This window comes from Zeus faber (assembly GCF_960531495.2).
Source record: "Zeus faber genome assembly, chromosome: 1".
Taxonomy (NCBI): domain Eukaryota; kingdom Metazoa; phylum Chordata; class Actinopteri; order Zeiformes; family Zeidae; genus Zeus; species Zeus faber.
Genome location: NC_137193.1, coordinates 53,782,747 through 53,802,721, shown reverse-complemented (window position 1 = coordinate 53,802,721; position 19,975 = coordinate 53,782,747). Strand labels below are relative to the sequence as shown.

General features: G+C 45.5%; 2 protein-coding genes across 2 annotated transcripts; both read right to left on the bottom strand.

Annotated features, from left to right (window-relative positions):
• Positions 1 to 863: 863 nt before the first annotated feature.
• On the bottom strand, positions 864 to 12,556 carry cdh24a (cadherin 24, type 2a; the record flags this gene model as incomplete). Its single annotated transcript, XM_079997482.1, has 13 exons — positions 864 to 1,745; positions 1,853 to 2,261; positions 2,358 to 2,550; positions 2,737 to 3,045; positions 3,143 to 3,260; positions 3,733 to 3,854; positions 4,041 to 4,177; positions 4,541 to 4,797; positions 5,850 to 6,031; positions 8,170 to 8,337; positions 8,996 to 9,115; positions 9,319 to 9,613; positions 11,903 to 12,556. 13 exons carry the CDS (start codon positions 12,554 to 12,556, stop codon positions 864 to 866), a joined length of 3,846 nt encoding a protein of 1,281 aa, XP_079853608.1.
• Positions 12,557 to 18,460: 5,904 nt separating this feature from the next.
• On the bottom strand, positions 18,461 to 19,270 carry psmb11b (proteasome 20S subunit beta 11b; the record flags this gene model as incomplete). Its single annotated transcript, XM_079997474.1, has 1 exon — positions 18,461 to 19,270. One exon carries the CDS (start codon positions 19,268 to 19,270, stop codon positions 18,461 to 18,463), a length of 810 nt encoding a protein of 269 aa, XP_079853600.1.
• Between the last annotated feature and the right edge of the window lie 705 nt (positions 19,271 to 19,975).

Genomic DNA, 19,975 nt, shown 5'->3' with positions numbered 1-19,975 from the left:
GTCCGAGGAAAAAAAAGTTTGCACTCTTACGTATTCACTGAATTCCATTAATGAAAATCTCGGACATAATATTCATTGAGTGAATACATATACTGTATAAGAAAAATGTCTTGTGACAGCTCCAACTACAGCAGAGATTTACTGTATATGTATCTGTATGCACATGAAGTTACTGTACTTTCACGACAGTACACAAATGTCTTTCACGATGGTTTGAATATCACTATCTGAATTTCGAGGTCTGTGAGCAGATTGCATAGTGCACAGGGTGTTCTACAGCATGGATCACTATCGACTGGAGTTTTGTGCTTCATCCGATCCACAGAGCTCAAATAAAAACGTGAGGCTCCGCAAATGTGCATGGCAGTGTAGGTCTATATAAACATGCAGTTGGTTAGAATTGAAGTTAATCATATCACCAATTCTAATTTAGATGAAAATGTTGCATTCGAGAAGAGTTCCTGGTGCGAGTGCCCCTATTAAACTATCAATATTAAATTTCACAATTCTATTCAATATTTCATGAGGCCTATTTTCTAACAATGCAGCTTTCAGGGCTCAGAATCAATATTTCAGAAAGTGAATTTTTCATAACTTTTGCTTTGAAAGCCTAAGTGCATTATTAATATTAGTTACAAGAGCAGTGTAAAAGTGACAGAATTCATATACACATCATAAACATAGTGGAGGTGTGTACTGTATATAAAGTATGGACCCATTTCTCCGCAAACCTTGACTTTTCATAACCCAGTCTCCAGTTACCAGTCTTGTTGAAGGGGGAAACATGAAAGTTTCTGACGGAAGTTGTGTATTTTTGGCCTCAAATTAATTAGGATTCGAGGCAGACTCTCGCTACAGGTCCCCTAGAAATCCCATCTTTGCCTCTCTTCAATGCCCTTAATTTCTTGTTTATAGCTCTCAACTGTCGTATCCTTAATATGGGGTTCTCCCTCTGCAACCACGGTCTCCTCCTCTGTCATCTTCTTCTCTTGCTCCTTCTCCCTCTCTCTCTCTTTGATAATCTCCACCAGTCTTTGAAACTTCTGGTTTAGCTCCTCCATGCCTCCCACCCCTCTTCCCTCCTCCTTCTCGTCGTTGCTCTCCAGCGAGCTCAAGGACTCCGCCCGCGAGTCCCGCCCTTCAAACTCGTATGTCTGCAGGGAGTCGTACGGCGGCTGGGATAAGTCGGAGGTGACCTGGTCCAGACGGAAATTCAAAAAATCTTCCATTCTCAGCGGGAGGGAGTTTGGCACCCCTATTTGGCCAGACAGCTGCTCAGGTGGGGATCTCCATGTCTTTCCGTTTTCAGTCATGCCGCCAGGTATGTTCGCTGGCTTTGGTATCAGGTCCCCTCTACCCAGGCTGTACATGTTGAGGAGCTGTGACCCATCTTGGTACAAAGCACCAACGCTGCCAGCTCCTTTGAGAGGCATCCCTTTGCTGCACGGATTCAACGACCCCACGATGCTGTACGTGTCTTCTTTCAGGTGAACTGGCGCACTCATTTGGCTGCAGCTGGAATAATTTCTCTCCGAGGCTGAGGGGGTGGAGGAATCCGTGTCAATATCATCTATTGTGGAGCTGGTGGCTCCGGTGCTGAGCTGTGTCTGAGATGACCCCGGTCTGCCCTCCTGCTGGTTTGATGAAGAGCTGGTGTGACTCTGCGATGAGGACTCAGATGGGCCACAGTCGGTGAGAGATTTGGCTTTATTTGTTGGTGTCAATTCTGTGTCTGTGGACTTCATCTGTAAAACAAAAAGAACAAAAATGAAAGCATTCGTTTTGGAAGGCAGGCTCGAGAGGACCTTAATGTGATGCAAATATCTTTTTATATTGTCATTTTGACTAATACCTGGTCCTGACTCAGTTGTGTCGCAGAAAGAATGTCCTCACTGCTTCTATTTGTGTCTATAGGCTCGTCAGTAGCCAGCACATTGTCCACTTCTTTGCCGCCAATGCCCATCTTGGCAGAGCGCATGCAAGCCACTCCAGTCTCCGTAGGTTCAAAGGTGCTCTGGTTCTGCGTGACAAGGGAGCTACTGACACGATTGCCAGGCATCCCGTAGGTCAGCTGGGCTAGTTGCAGACCCACCTCCAGCGGCCCCTCCGGGTAATCTCTGAGAACGGGGAGTGTGTGGATGCCGTAGCAGAGACGACCGTAGAGCGGGGCGGAGCCCGGCCGCTGAGGGACGAGGCCGGGGCGGGGGTTACGACTCCAGCTGTAAGTCCTGGCTCTCGGCGGATTCTGCTGGGTGTACCATCTGTGCCAAAACAGAGACGTGAGGGAGTGTGACATGACACCGCACACCGCACACACCACACCACCGCCAATTAAACATTCTTAAGATGTAGCTCACATGTTGCCTTTGCTTTGCATGTGCTGGACTCTGTGCATGCTCTGCAGGGCTGTGATGTCGAAAGCTGCCGTGTCCGCTTCCCCTCCCCCTTCATCATCGTAGGAAATGATGTTCTCTCTGACATCATCCTCCTCGAAGGCTAAGTGGGAGTCTCGCTTTTGATGGCGCAATGACAGCGAGAGCGCACACACCACTGCAGGGCAAGGAAGAGAAGATGTGACCCCATGCTGTTCAGTCAGAAACAGAAACTTCAACGGAAACTTCAGCAATGCTGAAGAGTTTTCAAAAACTTTGCGTCAGAACATGGTATGGATCACTCTCCAGAGACACACACAAAACTAGCTGAGGACGGGCAGACAGACCGTCCCTTCCGTCTCACCCAGCAGAGTGGTGATGCAGGCCAGGAGCGCCAGCACGGTGACCATACTGAATATGAGAGATGGAGAGGCAGAAGGCAGGGGCAGACACACTGCATGTCTCTCCCATCTCCTGTCCCTCTGTCTTCCCCGATCCTCGGCCTGCATGCCCCCTCGCAGACAGGGACAGATCGTCACAGTGACCGTGCCAGTGTTGGTTAGGCCAGAGGCCCCGTCTCGCAGCACCACCGGGACGTAGAGGGTGAGTAAGGAGGGTGAAAAGCCGGGACGGGGCTCCAAGGCGGACTGCAGCACCAGGCTGGCTGTCACACCTGATGATCAGGCAACAAGACATCAAACACATGAGTCATTATTTGGCCCCGAATCATGTTTTTGCCTTATTATGTGTTCAAACCAAATCCACACTACCTTCACTCTCCCTGATTGTGAGGTTGAGGGCAGAGCTGGACTCGGGGGGAATGCTGAAGTGGACTGGAGCGTCCTTTCCTCCTTGGTCCCGGTCGATGGCTCGCAGGACCTGCACCACCTAGACAGAGTGGGATATTCTGTTTGACCTCGCTAATAACTTAATAAGACTAACTGTACATAGAGAATATCTAATCAAGTAGAGTGTGAAGGAAAGCAGTGCACTTTGGATACTCCGATTGGTTCAATGTCGCGTTCCGTCTGAAATAAAAGGCTGATTCTAAACTACCACTGTGGGAAATCAGTAGCATTTTGAGGAAAGTGTTTTAATCTCTGTATACGTGTAATTAGTTGTTGTTGTTGTTTATGATTGTTAATTGGGTTGATTGAACTGGTCACACATTAGTCTTAAAGCTTAATTACAGTGAGTAGAGATTAGGTTAAAATCTTCTAAAAATTATTATCCCATAAAATCCAGTAATGTTTTATTAGCAGCAGAGGCCCAAAACAAAAATAGACTAAAAAAATAGAAAACTTGGAATGAAATCAAGTGAACGGAATGGAATGCCGGGCGAATGTTAACGCAAACTGACCTGACCGGGGGCACTGGAGTCGCACACGGACGTTGTGTACTGCCTGTCCAATTCGGGCGCATTGTCATTCTGGTCCAGCGTCTCTATAGCAACCACCACCCTTGTCACAAGATTGGGGTTGTCTGGAAGGGAAAAGGAAAATGACACTAATGTTGAATTATCTTTGCGTTACCGGCAGTTCCCCATTCCCAACTATTAACCCCAGGCAGTCGCGAGGAGTGAATTATGGTTCCGTGCTCGATTCCGTTTGCCGCGGTGCCGGAGGGCAGACGGCGCCAAAATACCCCTTCGCCGTGGCGAGGACATACCTCTCTGCGTGGCGATGACTGTGATGTTGTGCCACTGCTCCTGCTCACGGTCCAACTCCATTACGGTGCTGATGAAGCCCGTGTCGGAGGCAATGCGGAACAGAGCCTCGGGGTCCGACTGAGGATCAATGGAATACCTGAAACATCAAAACAGAGATGGAAATAGGTGCAATAAAGATAGGAGCGAAGCAAGCGAGTTGTGATGCAAGACTCGTGAAACGATTCTTTCGTCGTGAACAAATCTTTTAAGCGACGCAGGAGTCCAGAGTCACTCTGGCAAAAGAGCTTTCCGTCCGTATAATAATAAAATAAATTATTTTGTCAGAATGAATTAATTCTTGTGAGAATTCCATTCACGACCCTCGCTCACGGTGCTTTCCGCGAAGTGAACCGAATCTCTAAAAAGAGCCAAACTTTTCATCACTGTGAGTGAGTGAGAGAGCGAGCGAGCGAGTGAGTGAGCGAGTGAGTAAGTGCATTTCCTGCCCCCCGGCGTCCACCTTATGTTGGAGCTTTGGCCGGTGTCGGGGTCCACGGCGGACACTCGGCCCACGGAGCACACGGGTGGACAGTTCTCGGACACGTCCAGCCGGTAGCGGGCCCTGGAGAACCGCGGGGGCTCGTCCGCGTTCAGGACCATGACCCGGACGGCGGCCAGGTCTTTGAAGGGGCCTTTCCGGAGGTAGCGAGCATCCACCATGGGGTTGGTGACCTCCACCGAGAAGGAATACGAACTGCGTGCCTCATAATCCAGCAGCTGTTCCGGGAGAAAGAGGAGAGCCTGAGCATGTATGTTTTATTTCAAACGTTTGATAAAGGATTCATGTGCACATAATGTATATATGAAATGATACATTCATGTGGCTTCCTATGTGGCTACTGTGCTCCGTCTTATATTCCCCCGTTGTTTAATGGTGGAACTATTTTAGATAACCTCAGCATTGTGGGCGTCCTTAATAAAGAGGGAAATTCCCATGTGCTGCCTTTTTATATGGTCTGTTGATTTCACATCGGCTCCGCACTCATTCATTTCTATTTCTTAGCTGGCTGCACATCAGTTCATTGTTTTCTTTCTCTCTTTCTGGACTGTTAAAGGTGGCTAATTTGAACCTTTCAGTAATGGTGTCGTTCAAACGAGTGAAACCCCTGGATGGCTGAACAGAAAAGACCACGGTGAAAACCGGGCTTGAAACTATCTCAAATAATTATCTGCGCTCGCTTTCAGAGTGCAGTATATTTTCAGTGTCTTTTTGCACGATTGTAATTGCTCCGCGGAATTGTCACATCGAGATAAGCTCTGAGATCGGAACGGAACGGAAGGGAGAGAAGAGTGTTATCGCTTATCGTGCTTCGGTTTGATCGCTATCACCTCATCAGGCCTGGCGAATTGTGTTATTGTTGGACTGCGGTAAAACATGAAAAATATTTTTTATTCTCAGCAGTTCCGATAAAAGCCAGATAGGGAAGCTGTTCTAAGTATGATGTCCAACACGAACGACACTCCTACGACTAATAGTGGTGATCCTCTGTTGTTGTGGTGGCTGGTTTCCGGTTAAAATGCCACGGAATACGTTCTGATGAAGATTATTTTGCGTTTCTGTTCTCGATAATCAAATCATAGCATGTTTTAACTCCACGCACTGCTTTTTAAACAACTTCTTTAGGATCACATTTGAGTACATTTGGAAATTGCGATTAATTGCGATCAATCACGACTAGTTATTGGAATCGTTTGACAGCCATAACTATTACCCGTGCACCTTTACAGGTTCCCTCTTCCCTCCTCAGCCTTTTTCCCTCCTTTCTCACTTTGTTCAGCACAATGACGGCCTCTCGTTCTCTGGCGGTGATGTTAAACGTGTCCACCCCTTCGCTGTCCAGGATGCTGAACTCCAGCCGAGCGTTCTCCCCCAGGTCGGGGTCGGAGGCCGTCAGACGTCCCACCTCTACACCGGGAGCCGCTAACTCCGACACAGAGAACGTCCACGCACCTGGAGCCATCCCAGCGTTGAGGTTGAAATTAAGGCATTTGGATCATTTCAGGGACAAATGTGGCAATGTTGATTTAGGTTGCTACCTCCAAATTATTCACAAGGATACATTTATGGAAAAATGTGAACTAGAGGCGATAGACAAACGCATCCAAGCTGTTTAACCAATTCCAATGACATAAATTCCATTTTTCCATTCACATATTCAACATTTTTAGAAGTACAAAATCTTCCATCTTCCATTTTCTGTGTAATTCTACACAGAAACATTTTGTTACTGTTATTTTCCCTGTTAAAACACTACTTACCCTATTGCATATTGTACATGCACCCATACATATACATATATTTGGATTTTATATAAAGAGAAGAAGAGGAAACCCAAAGAGAAGGTTTATGGATGTGGTGAGGGAGGACATGCAGGTGGTTGGTGTTAGGGAGGAAGATGCGCAGAACAAAAGGTATTGGAGGCAGATGATCCGCTGTGGTGACCCCTAATGGGAGCGGCCGAAAGAAGAAGATGAAGATATATATATATATTTTTTGGTTTATATCTTTTGCCTACTGTCTATGTAGTTTTTGCTTTTGCTTATTTGTATAGATTTTTTTTCGTTCCTACTTTTTTGCCTTCAGAGTTTGCCCTTTAACATTTCACTGCGTACGTATGATTGCATGTGACAAATAAAAACCTTAAATCTTGAATTAAATGCAATAAAAACATATTCCACTGTTCTGTTCTATTGGTAATTTATTTTAAACTATGACTCACTATGACCCTGCCCCACCAACCCAGGGATAATTAAAATGTTATCTAATCGTATTACACCTTGTATCAAAAGGTATTCATCAATTTTAGTTTACGTAGTTTATTTTATGGTCAGCGAATCTCTGTTTTTTAGTTGTCTAATGCAGTGATCCTCAAACTTTTTAGAGTGTACTGCTAAGATGACTAAGATGAGATGAGACTAAGATGTTTTTCCAGCTGAGCTTCACTTGCCATTGGGAGGAAACAAAGATAATTGATATCAATGATGTACTGTTTGTACGTTGTATGTGTTTTTTTAGACAATATATATAACCAATATTTTTTTACACATTTTCAATTTTAATTTTAAGAGTACCCCCCTGCAGTATTCCTGCAGTACCCCTAGGGGTACAAGAACCCCCATTTCAGAAACACTGGTCTAATGCAGCCAATGTGCAGTGATCAGCAGATTGTTTTGTCATTTATTCTCTGTACCATGACCTCTCTCTACACTGCAGCATGGTGTAAAATCGTTCAATGCATCGGTGCTGCAGCAAAGCAGCACATGCGACACTCTAACGCAGGTTTTCTAGATCTAAAATAGCCAGAATGTGGAGAACATCTCGAGCCTGCCTCCGTCTGTTCAAAGGGAATACGAGATAAGCTGTTAATATAAATTCACTCGTAGAAAAACTGTCGCACAGAAAATAGACGGAGGTAGCTGGGGAGGAACGAAACAGTTATATACAATTAGTTAATAAATAATCGACTCTCCGCATTTGGTAGTATCAACCTCCCCTTATGTGCAGTGTGAACAGCAGAGTAAAGGGGAGCGGCGTTTAAACATTAAGACCAACATGTCAGCGAGAAACAGACATGAGAGAAGAGGGATGGAGGAGTAATGGAAAGAGATGGAGAGATACATCCGGAGATGCATTGTATGTCCAGCATCTCACACACCGTCTGCTGTGATTTTACTCTCTATTGAAGCAGAAAGCACTGAACTTAAGGATGAAATATTAATAGAATGGAATGTAAAAAGGTCTGGATAAGAACAGGCTGGCAGCAAATTTTGAGTCTTCCCTCCAAAGCCTCCGTCCATCTGAGCCACCGGGGAGCAAACGCTGCTGACACGCATAGTGACGCTAATCGTCTTGACAAAATGCTCGGTATTGCAATTGATTTGATAAGAACTGTGGGAAAGTGAAAGGAGAACTATGGATATTAAATATAAAATACTAACTGCTTTAGAAAAGCCCAAAATATTATTTTAAATGTGTTCATCTGCCATTAAAAAAACTAAGACTGGAGGAAAGCTCACACACAGATACAGACACACAAACACACGCACACACACACACACACATGCATACACATGCACACACACACTTACTTCTCCTGAAGTGGGGGGGGTTGTCGTTGACGTCGCTCAGCTTCACGGTGACCGTCGTCGTCCCCGACAACCCGCCCAGATGCCCCCCCATGTCTTTGGCCTGAAGGACGACCAGGTACTCGTCCTGAGTCTCTCTGTCCATGTCAGGTACAGCCGTCCTCAAGACACCTGCAGAAGGAAGGACAGTGTCAGTCCGCTCTGCTGAAGTTCATGCCACATGTGATGATAATATTTATTACCGACGCTGCACATGTTCAAGTGTAGGCAAATAACACCCACATGGAAACATCACGAATAAAGGCCTCTCTGGCAATAGATTAATGTAAGAAACGATTTACGTCATTCTTTACCATTTCTTCGGCACTTGAAGACTCCTTGTTAATCTTTTTCTCAAGCACGAACACAGAAGTGAATTGAAATGACTAAATAATGATTCAAACATAATTGTTAAACGGAAATCTGAGGTTTTGTGTTTAGGTGAGCAGTTTTATTGAGTGCAACGCTTTTTGAAGTTTTATGAAGAGTAAAACAAATGAAATAAAAAATTAAATATGTGCTGCGCCATCATCGAGAACTGCCAAAATGGAATGAGAAAAGAACAGCGTGTTTAAGAAAAATGTGTGTTTTTTTTGTCCCCACTGCCCCAGCAAGCGAGCGGTAGGGCTCGCAGTGCATCACGGCATGCCTGCCACCGCCAGGAATAAAACTATGTGTGTGTGTGAGTATGTGTGTGTGGTTGCGGGAGAAGGGGGGACCATTTAATGGACCACGGTCCGCCGAGTGAAGAGCATTACGGGAAAGTGTGATATTTTGGTCATGGCCCGACCTGTCTGCGGATCCACAGAGAAATAGTCCTGGCCCTGGGTAATGGCGTACACCAGCCTTGCACTGTTCCCATACGTCGGGTCGTCAGCATCCCGGGCCGTTACCTGGATTATGGATGTTCCTGTGGGAGAGAGTGGGGCAGCGGACCATGGGAGACCACTTAAATGTATTATATGGATTATATGACTTATCTTTTCTTGAGTTTTTCTGAACACCCGCCTATATACAGCTACACAAACATGAGCTCTGAACTCTCTCACTAAGGAGGAAAACGACCGAAACAAGCTTATATGTAATAGTGATTACAGTGATGGCCGATAGTACCTATGTTGGCCATTTCCGGCACCATTGCAATGTAGGGTTCGTCGGGGAAGACGGGCGGGTTGTCGTTGATGTCCTGCACTCTGATGAGGAACTCGGAGGACGGCTCCAGGGCACGACCAGTTTGCCGGTCCGTCGCCGTGGCAATAAGTCGGTACTGGTCCTTCTCTTCTCGGTCCAGGGATTTCGTCACATGTATGTTGCCCGTCTGGCTGTCGATCACAAACACGGAGCCGACGCCCTCGCCCTCCAAAGTGTATTTGATCCGGCCGTCGCCCCGGTCCATATCGGTGTGAAGCTGGAAGAGAAGAGCGAGCAGCAAAACTGAACCTTGCTTCTCTCTCCCAGTTGAGCTCGGGTCTGGGATCCATAAATATCTCAGTATCAGCGACGCCGAGGTAAGCTGTTTCAGGTATTATATCCCTCATTAGTGCTCATCTATTTGCCCTGAAAGTACTGTAAACACGGGCACGTAAAAACGGATGATATATGACAAAATAAGATGGTGCTCATTGAGCGGGAACTGAGCGGCACCAGGTGTGGAGGACGCATAAGGGACCAGGATGAGTACTGATGTGTGTGGCTAATTAACGCATCAGACCCATGGCGCTGTGGGGGTTTGTCGAGGGCAAACGCACATCCACGTGGACGGCGGCCCCTACAAATTTCCTGTGTTCACAGATGCATGCGAGCGATGCCGCCAGAGTATCTGCATCCGTCTGTCTGTCCCTTCTGTCCATATGCATGTTTCCTTCCTTACTTTCTGTATTTCCATCTGTTTTCCTGCTCCTCTTCCTATTTAAATTGGACTCCCCCCCCACTCCTGCTGTCTTTACTTCATTTGACAAGCTGCCTCTCTTACTGAAATGGCCCATCTGACCGTCTTCCTTTTTTAAACTCTCCCTCCGACGATCTGTTTGTGTTCTCTGGTGCAGCGTACTTGTTTGGTATATAATTGCGGAGAGGATATTAGTGCGAGCTTGATCGGTAAAAAGGGCCAGGCACACGGAAATAGAAAGCCAAAGAGATTACTCAGCCCTCATCACGTCGAGCTTTCTGACCAGGAACCTTCACATCCCCCTGCCCTTAAGGCACGTCCGCACATGTTCATAATCCATAGGGCTTACTCACTCTCTTACTCACAGTGAGACCAGTGGGAATCTGGACCTTGAAATGTGGCAGCATTCCTCTTTCTGATCATTTAGGAAGCTCTGGATGACGAGCGTAGGATGGTTTCTAGGTTGCCGGTTTAATTTCTCGAGGCAAGGTGTGTCCCTGAGATTTGGCAATGGCGGTGATGATGTCATGCGATTGTAAGAGTTAAGGCGAGTTCACATTTTCAACTTCGGGCAAGATCCCGGCCGACATATGGATATGGACTTGAAGATAAGGTCAGGGTCGGAGAAACTCAAGATAATACGTTGTACAAAATTGTTCCATGAGAGGCCGGGTGTCTTTATTCCTTCCTCCACCCACGGCCCCTCGCACCCTTTGTTCTTAAAGCGAGCCGCACTTCTTTCAACATCTTTGTCAGCGTCTGCCTGTTTCGCTCTCTTTCTTGCACCACCGCCACATTCTGCCCCTTCTCCCTTTTAGCTCCTCTCTTTTCCCTCTAATTACTTGCTCACTTCAGATGAGCATCACTCAGCACAGCAAAACCTGCTCACAGCGGGGAAGGAAATGATCCGACTGATAAAATACAAAGCCATAAAATGTTGAGGTGTGACGCTGAAAATGATCTGTGATAGAATTCCTTTTTGGATATTTTCTGCTCTCGTATTCTCTTTAATCCTTTCCTCCTCCTCTTATTTGGGATGTACAGTGTGTCCAATGTTATTCTATCGTCTGCACACTGATTTTTCCCGGGGGGGGGGGGGATTTCTGGCCTTCTTTCATTGGTTAAGGTATTATTCAATGTACGGTAAGCAAATCACGCGTTTACAAGTGCCGGCAGTTGTCTTGAAATGATTATCTGCATCTCTATCGGCCGATAAAGGCATAAACATTTGAGTAAAAAGGATAGGACATCCAATTCCCAAATGACAAAAGAGATGTTTTATCACAAGCAATCAACACTAGAGTCGCACCAACAGGGGCGGGGGGGGGGGGGGCCCTCTCGCCTGTTTTGCGGTTCCAGTAACATCCCTCCCTGACTATATCAATAACAGTCAGGGAAGAAGATTAAACATTTATGAGGTGTACACACAGCTATGGTGAAAATCCAATCTAGAGTGTCAGTATAAAGTACACTGCAGCAGCTCCAGTGGCTGGCAGGGTTCCCTGTTAGCATTTCGGCTGATATAATCCCCACTGTGTGCAAAGCTGCCAGCTGCTGCATTACTGTAGCTGTGCAGCGTCTCCCGGCGAAATGCCGCGAGTATCCCCAGGGGTCCTGATAGTTTATAGTCTGCACTTCTTAAAACACCTAAGACACTTTTGTCCTGGCAACACTGACAGCAATCAATGAAATATTACTGGTGCCGGCCACAGCGGAGGTTCACGTTGAGCTGCGTTATGCAAAGTGACAGGTGAAGGAGGCCCGGACATAAGTGCTGAAGCACCCACTGGTTGTGACAAACAAGCTCACCCGTCCGATGAGCACGGGCTCGGGTCCCCTGTACTCCTCTATCACAAAGAACTGGTTCCAGAGCCAGCTCCGTCGGCGTCGGGAGCGCGGCTTGGCCGGCAGCGGGCGTGGCCCCGGGCGGCCGTCTCCAGACGTCGCCGGCCATCGGTAGTGGCCCCGGGTCCTCTCGGGCCGAACTCCGACACTCGCCTCCTCAGTCCCGGGAGCACCGCCGCCCGAACCAGAATCCAGATAGTCGTGATTGATGTTGACGACTTCACGGTCGCTATTAGGTGTCGCGTCGCTCCTCGGAAATGCGAGCTTGGACAGACGGGACCGGGTGGACGGCTCTGGATTCAGAAGTAATACTGTATCTCTCCCTGACATGTTCTTTAAAAAGCCAGAGATATTAGTCTTGCTTTCTTCCAATTTAAATTCGCCACCTGCCAGAGACCTCATTTCGTCCTCGGTATTCAGAGCATATCCTTTCAACCCGCTCGCCTTCTCCAAGGAAGCAGAAGTTTTATTGGGGCCTGCCTGCGATTTACGACTTCCCAGCGATGTTCGCGGCGACTGAGCGTGCTGGTGCGAGAGGCTCACAGCCATCGAGTCGCTCTCGCTCAAACTCTGCCCGACGAAGACCAGAAGGAGCAGAAACACAGCCGGCGCTGCCATGGCTGCGGGTCCCAACTCTCTCAATAACGCTTTGAAGAGTTTGAAGAGTGTCCGGGAAGATTCACATGATGCTGCACATCGTCTCTTTTTACTCGCCGTCGTGTTTCCCTTTGTTCTCCCCGGGGTCCGCCTTCATCTGGTTGTCTCTCCTCGCCATTTCCCAGGCAGTGTTCATGTTGCAGGAGTCCCGCCTTCCAAAACAGGATTACCTGCAGGAGAGATAATTAATGTAATCTCTGCCGTCTTAATTAAAATGAAAGCAAACAGCGCTTCCAGGAATAATAGTTAAGAGGCGCGGAAAGTTGACACATTTCTCATTAACTGGAGAAGAAAAGGCAGACGCTTTACACAACAAATTTGGAAACAGAATCGCACTGTTGATTTCTTTTGCGCATTAAAGTCATTTATCTTAATTGTTGCATAAATAAGTGAGCTATAATGATACAAATACAGATACTTCTTTACAACGTCCTTCTTCAGGAACGCAGTAACTTCACAAGAAAAAAGGAAAGGTATTCTTATACGTCTTATCATTTAATTTCAGATTGCCGTGGGTTACGTGGGTTGAGTGTGGTCCTCAGAACTTTTCTATTAATTTTTCCCGCAAACTGGAGGTTAAAAGCCGAGGGCCAGGGAATCTGGCTGAGCACAGGTACTTTATTGTGTCTTGTCAGACACAATTGCTTTGCCATTAGGTGATTGATGTCATCCCTAAAGAACGCCTTAATGCCCAGTAGTGAAAGAAATTCCCCATTAGAGATTCATTAGGCACATAAATAACTCTATCAATTACTGTCCCCCTTTTGCAAAAAAAAGGTTTAATGATTTGGGTTTGGTTAGTATTAGCGTCAGATCCCTGACATTGATTTTTTGAGGCTTGATGTAGTGAATACTGTCAACGGCTTAACAAGCCCCGAAAAAGTGTAATCACAATTTGTCAATCCACCTCCTACCGGCATTCATCATCATGCCTCACATTTTGCAGCAATAAATCTTCCTCTTTGCTCAATACATTTCCTTCCTTCAGTAGATGCATGTGGGCATGCCAAATGCGCACACCCACACTCATGCAAATATGCACTGCCATGCTTACACACACACACACACACACACACACACACACTCTTCAAGACATGCAAGGAAGCTCCTGCATTATTTACGGACTGACGCGGACACCGTCTTCAATCAGTAAATCCTATTCTGTGATTAAGTTGTTCACTGATTTAAACAAAATCTCAGGGTCAGACATGGCACTGGAGCTCTTTCAAAAGACACTTGAGTTCATGCTGCGACCGTAACTATCTAGCTAATGTGGTGTGAGAAGAAAACAATGGGCAAAAATACATTGTAATTTAGTAGTAAAATATTTTTATAATTGTTCAAATTGCAACCCCTGACAATAAAAAAAACATATATATTTTTTGGTTAATCAAGAATGACTAATGATGGGTCATCTGAGATGACAAATTAAAAACATTCACCTAAGTGTTGCTAATCCCAATTAGACAAATTCAGCAACATCTTTATAGGGTGTAGATGAAAAATGTCATCTCAACATTTGATCAAACAGATTTTCCTCAAGCTGGACTGGAATCCAGTTCTCTGGCAGCGGATTTTCCAATTAACTATTTGAGAAACAATTAAATTATAAAAAGTGTACATATGTAATAGAAAAGGCTAAGCCACATGCCTTAAACGATGCACTTCATTGTTATTATTATTATTATTATTATTATTGTTATTGTTATTATTGTTATTATGTATGCATAATGGACAGTACATACACTAAAAGTCCTCATTTTTTCATTTTCAGATTTCTGCATGTTTTCTGGTTCTGAGCGATCCCCTTCTGTGTTTAATGCTCTGTTGCGCAAATCTGCACAGGGAAGTCTACGACGGACACTATTAACCTTAACCTAACCTTACATTTGTCGATCGTCATTTAGCAATTATGAATTATTTCTTTTTCTGCTCTGCAAATTGGCCCACATTTTCAGAAAAGCAACTATGACAACAAAATTAAAATGTAATTACAGAGATATCTATGGTCGATTTTTGGATCATTTGAAACAAACTCAAAACTTTCTCGTCTATATAAATTCTCTGCAAACCAGCGCCCGGTTCAGTGTTTCAAACTGTGACCACGAGGTTTTATTCTTCCGCTGTCGTGCGCTGGCGTCCCATCCCACTTTCAAGACTTGCCCACCTTAATTTCCCACGGCCAGATTTGCCGCAAAACCCCATGATCGGCACTACACGTCATTCATCGCTGTTTTAAGCGTTGGTGATATCGGTGCTGGTGGGATTACGCCGCGCGTGAAATGTGTGAGAGGGACAAACGATGAAAGAGTGGAGGGCAATCCCCCCGTCGCAGGGGCTCAAAAAGAAATGATGAGTGGTGACATGGCTCTAAATTGCAAATCGCTGTTTCAGTCTCACTTCACTCTGTGTCAAGTCGCTTCGCTGCAACAAGGCTATTTCACTTTTATTAAAAATAGCATCGCGTATGTCGAGCCTTCATGTAGAGGGGAAAAATGGGGGAGGGGGGTGAGGCGCGGCGCACTGAAAGGGGGGGAAGAGCTTGGCTCACTTAAATGACCGAGACTGAGAGAGATTCCTCTTCATTCTTGCATCTCTCTGACATTCTGTCCAACTGCCATTTGTCTTAATCTTTAAAGACTGCTATCCCTCTCTCTCACACACACACACACACACACACACATGCACGCACGCGTGCACACACGCACGCACACACACATACACACACACACGCACACAACATCTTTCTCACTTCTCTTAAGGGCCGATGAAGACTCCTTCCCAATACAACTGGTGATGAGCAGATTACTCACACCATTATTTGTCAACAGCTCTGACATTCAGACAGCTTAAGCCCGAGGACGTAGGACGTGTGTCTGACAAAGAAATGTGGTCGGTTCATTGCCTCGTGTAGGACTACAGTTTGCGGATACTCTTTATGTGTGTGTGTGTGTGTTTGTGTGTGTGTGTGTGTGAGGTAGAACACCACATCGGATATTCAGCCCCGTCCTCCCCACGCAGCACCCTGCATTATTTCACCCGAATATTGGCTGCATATGCGCACACAGCTGTTTGACGGCACGCAGGGCAGAGCCTCCGATCGCCCAGAGCCAGAGCACAAAAAGAAAAAGCAGAAGCGTGACCCCGCCGACAAATGTTAATGTGATTTACACACTTGGCATAACTGTTATGATGGCTGCGGTGCTTGATCGCACACCGTGGGGAAGGTATTCACACCTTGGCCGGGCATACATCAATGTACTATCGATATTGTCATCAGAGTAGATGTCGTCTCGGATAACGGTAATTGTAATATTCTGATATGAGTAAATGTTGACTCGACCTGCATTGCCGTCATATGATGTCATTTTCTGAATCTTGTCGACTGTTTTGGCAGTGCAAATCCATGCCTCCATAGCCTCTGTAGACATCATTAAAACAATTAGTCTTAGCAATGTCCGACACCCCGCAGTTATGAATAAATATTGCAAGACTTTAACTAGAGCAATCAAAACATGGGGAGATGGGGCTTTATATGCATGACCAAATTATTTTGGAAATAGCCTGTAGGAAGCCGCTGTTGGTCTTGTTCGTTTAGCTAATCTGCTGTTGACATGCCATCTTATTTAAACATTTATTTGCATAGATGATCCGAATGTAATTGCGGGCGATATATCTGACAATATCGACATTGTGATGACAGAAGATACCTTCCGGGATTCCAGCATAATATCGTGATATAGTTAAACGTTATATGGCAACATTACAGTCAAGTGATAGAACATTCTGAACTTCATAGACAGACTCTAGCAGTTCTACTGCGTTGTTCACAACCTCCTATCATCCATCCATCCACATATCGCCCAATCGTCGATATCGAGGTATGGGTCGAAATATGTCGCGATATAAGACGCTGCCGGGAGCTCACGCCTGTGCTGCTGTAAGTTCCCCGCGCGCCACGTAAGAGCACCCACGAGCCCGAAGACGCGCGGTGCAGGCACACGCTCACACGCACGCACGCACGCACGCACACACACACACACACACACACACACACACACACACACGCACACACGCACACACACACGCACACACGCACACGCACACGCACAAAACACAAGCAAAGGAAGATATTATTCGGACCATCCGTCCAAAAATTGGAGCTCGGTTTAGTCTCCAAAAATAACCCCCCTTTCTTTCTTAAATGTCTGTTTATTCATAATTTCTTTTTACTGGAAAGAATATAGGATCGTCGCATGTGTGCAGTGACATAGATTTAAACGCGCCCCCCCCCCCACCTAAATATCTGATTTATAAAATATGAATACGAAATGTATGAATGAATGAAACAATGGATGAATGAATAAATGAATGAATAGAAAATAGTTCAGTATAGTCGCTTGGGGAAATGAATGAACAGAAGATAAAGTCTGTTTATCGCAATATTTAAAGTAATATTGTGGGCGGTATTATCATATATTAACATGCAGCGATTCACAGCTTTGTCACATCTAATCACATCGGAAATTAAATTAAATATTGGTTCATCATGGATCTTACCTTTGAGAGGAATCCACTCTGTGTCGCTCTGAGCTCCGAGCCCACTCCACCTCCTCCTGCCTGGGTTTAGCTTTCATTTATTATTTTTTTTTTTTTTAGAAATGAATGCTGCAACTCCGAGAACGCCCCCCCACCCCAAAGAAAGCCGATTTGCTCTTTAGGTATAAATATTTATTTCATCCGTGGAACTGCGTGCGCTCTCGTGGAAAAAATGACATTTAGTCTCCACTGTACGACTTGGATGTCGTGTCCAACTCCATTAGACTATTCTAACAAATCACCTCAAGCAAAATGTCACTTTTAAAGGCAAGTCTTTATTTGTGTTTTTTTTACAATTTCTTTTTATTTAGTTAAAAAATAATGATAAATATATATATATCAATTTTCTGACATTTTTTGGTGTTTTTTTGTGAAATCTTTGAGATTTACCTTATTTTTTGTGATTGAGTCATTTTTGAAATTGTGATTTTTGAATGATTATTGAAAGGGATTTTTTTTTAAGGGGTCCAAGAGGTTCTGATTGGGTGATGGTGGCTCATCTAGGCAGTGTGTCCGGTTTTGACGTTGACATTTGGACGAGCCCAAACACAATCACACAAGCAGCGATATCATAAATTTTGGAAGGTGGAACTCAGAACTCGGAGACATGCACGACACACGTCTACAAGTCCACATTGTCTGTAAATACAAATATATATATTCCTGTGAGGATGAATGCCATTATCGTGTTCACGCTAAGCCCATTCTAGAGTTAAGGCCACCCAAGTAATTGGTAGGATTTTTAATTTGCTGCTGGAACACAATGACAAGCATGATCAGTAAAAGATGATTTACATGAACATTTTAATGGTGTCAAAGGAACATTCTAAGCAGGTGAAATCAAGCATTCAGCACCTGAGTTGAAAAAAAGTTCCTGTTTCTGCAAATGTTTCTACCAGGACCACATACTTTACATACTTTATTATTTTCTTACACAAAGTTAAAAAATAGAAAGAAGCCTGAACTCATAACGTCATTAAAACAATTAGTTATGTCAATGTCCAACACCCCACGGTTATGTAAAACAATTGCAAGACATTAACTAGAGCAATCAAAACATCCGTTGTGGGTGACAGTGCCAGATATATATTACCAAATGATTTTGGAAATTGCCCATAGGAAGCTGCTGTTGGTCTTGTCCATTTACTTTAACTGATGCTGACGTGCCATCTTGTCTCCAGTCCAGAAGACGCTGTTAAATAAGTATCTTTCTGTAATGCATTTAGAAAATTAAATTTCTTTGCCTGGATTACATGTATATAAGTGTCATTTCCGCCTTTCTCCCCTCTCAATTACTTCTCGTATCTGCCTCTTCCTCTCTCTGTAATACTCCTCTTTCAAATCCTCTCTTTTCCTGCGAGACCAGCCTTGTGGGGTGACGTGGTAGATGTCCACACAGTTGCCAGAGTATGCGTCTCTATGCGTGGCCCTGTACACGGCCTCCCTGGCCACAGCTGTGGCCTCGTCCACCGTCAGTCCCCACTGCACCTCGCTGTCCAGCACGGAGTAGGCGTAGGGGGATCCCGAGCCCACGGAAAAGAGCATCCCCTGCAGGCGAGTGCCATCACTGCACACGTAATACAGGCTTGGTCCCGCTGATCCGGTGGCTGAGGGGAGGCTTTGAGGCTGATCCACTGACTTGTCCAGAACCCCTCCTGCGATTGTTTCTTTGCGGTCATCCAAACCCATCCTACTACCCTCGGGGTGACCATTTTCATCTTTCTCTCCCTTGTCCCAGCCACACAGTGTGGCAGCAACACACAATTCGGTTCCTTTAAATGGATGAAGCATATGTGAAAGCAGCTTCGCGGCACCGGCGGTAGACAGCCGTCGGCCGTAGCGGAGTTGGTAGAGACGCAGTTCTCGAGCTAGAATTCTCTTCCAGAGAACACAGTCGGCGGAGGTTCCTGAGGTGGTGCCCACCAGGTGGCTGTGGATGGGCTGGATCTTCTGGGAGGCCGGACACGCCACGAGGCCAGAACAACTTGAACGGGTGTCTGCTGCTACCAGCACACCGCCTTGGAAGACAAAGGCCAGGGTGGTGGTGCCGTGGGCCATGGGGAAGGGCAGAGGCATGGAGCCAGAAGAAGCGGGAGGCAGGCAGGTCGGCAAAGAGAGGCCACAAGGTGATGGATCTTGAGAAACATTGACACTGGCGGCAGAATTAGCTTTTATCTGACCAAAATTGATTGGGGTTTCATCGAGAAATTCTGTGACCGGTATATAAAACGACCAAAAACTTGTGCAGTCATTCAAGGACATTCCAGTCGTCTTCTTCTTCCCAAACGGCATCGAAACAGATTCTGGTAAAATTGAAAAATCCTGGAAATTGCATATGTCCTGTAATGCCATTTCGTATTCGCATTTGGTAAAAATGTCCAATCATTCATCCATCATTAGGATGTGCCATGGCTTCCTTCGAAACAATCTACAAAAGTTCTGAATTCGACTCAAGTCAAATGAATCTGTAGTTGTGGACCATGAGGGATTTTGAACTTAAAAGTGGTGACTTCTTTTATATAGACACAAGCTGTCAGGCCACGCCTTATCTTCAGAACTGCTGATGCACAACATTCCCTTGACGGAGATGCTCGGAACTCATGGGTAATTAATTTTGGCTGTGAGATCAGATTCGTCCTCGGATATAATTTCTATAATTTCTTTGTGGACAGAAACAAAAGCGTAGCTCTGCAAGATGATGCCGCTGCCCAGGCTTCAGTATCAGTGTTCGTGATTTTACAGGCTGGATCACTGTGGCATTAAAAACAGCCTCATAATTTA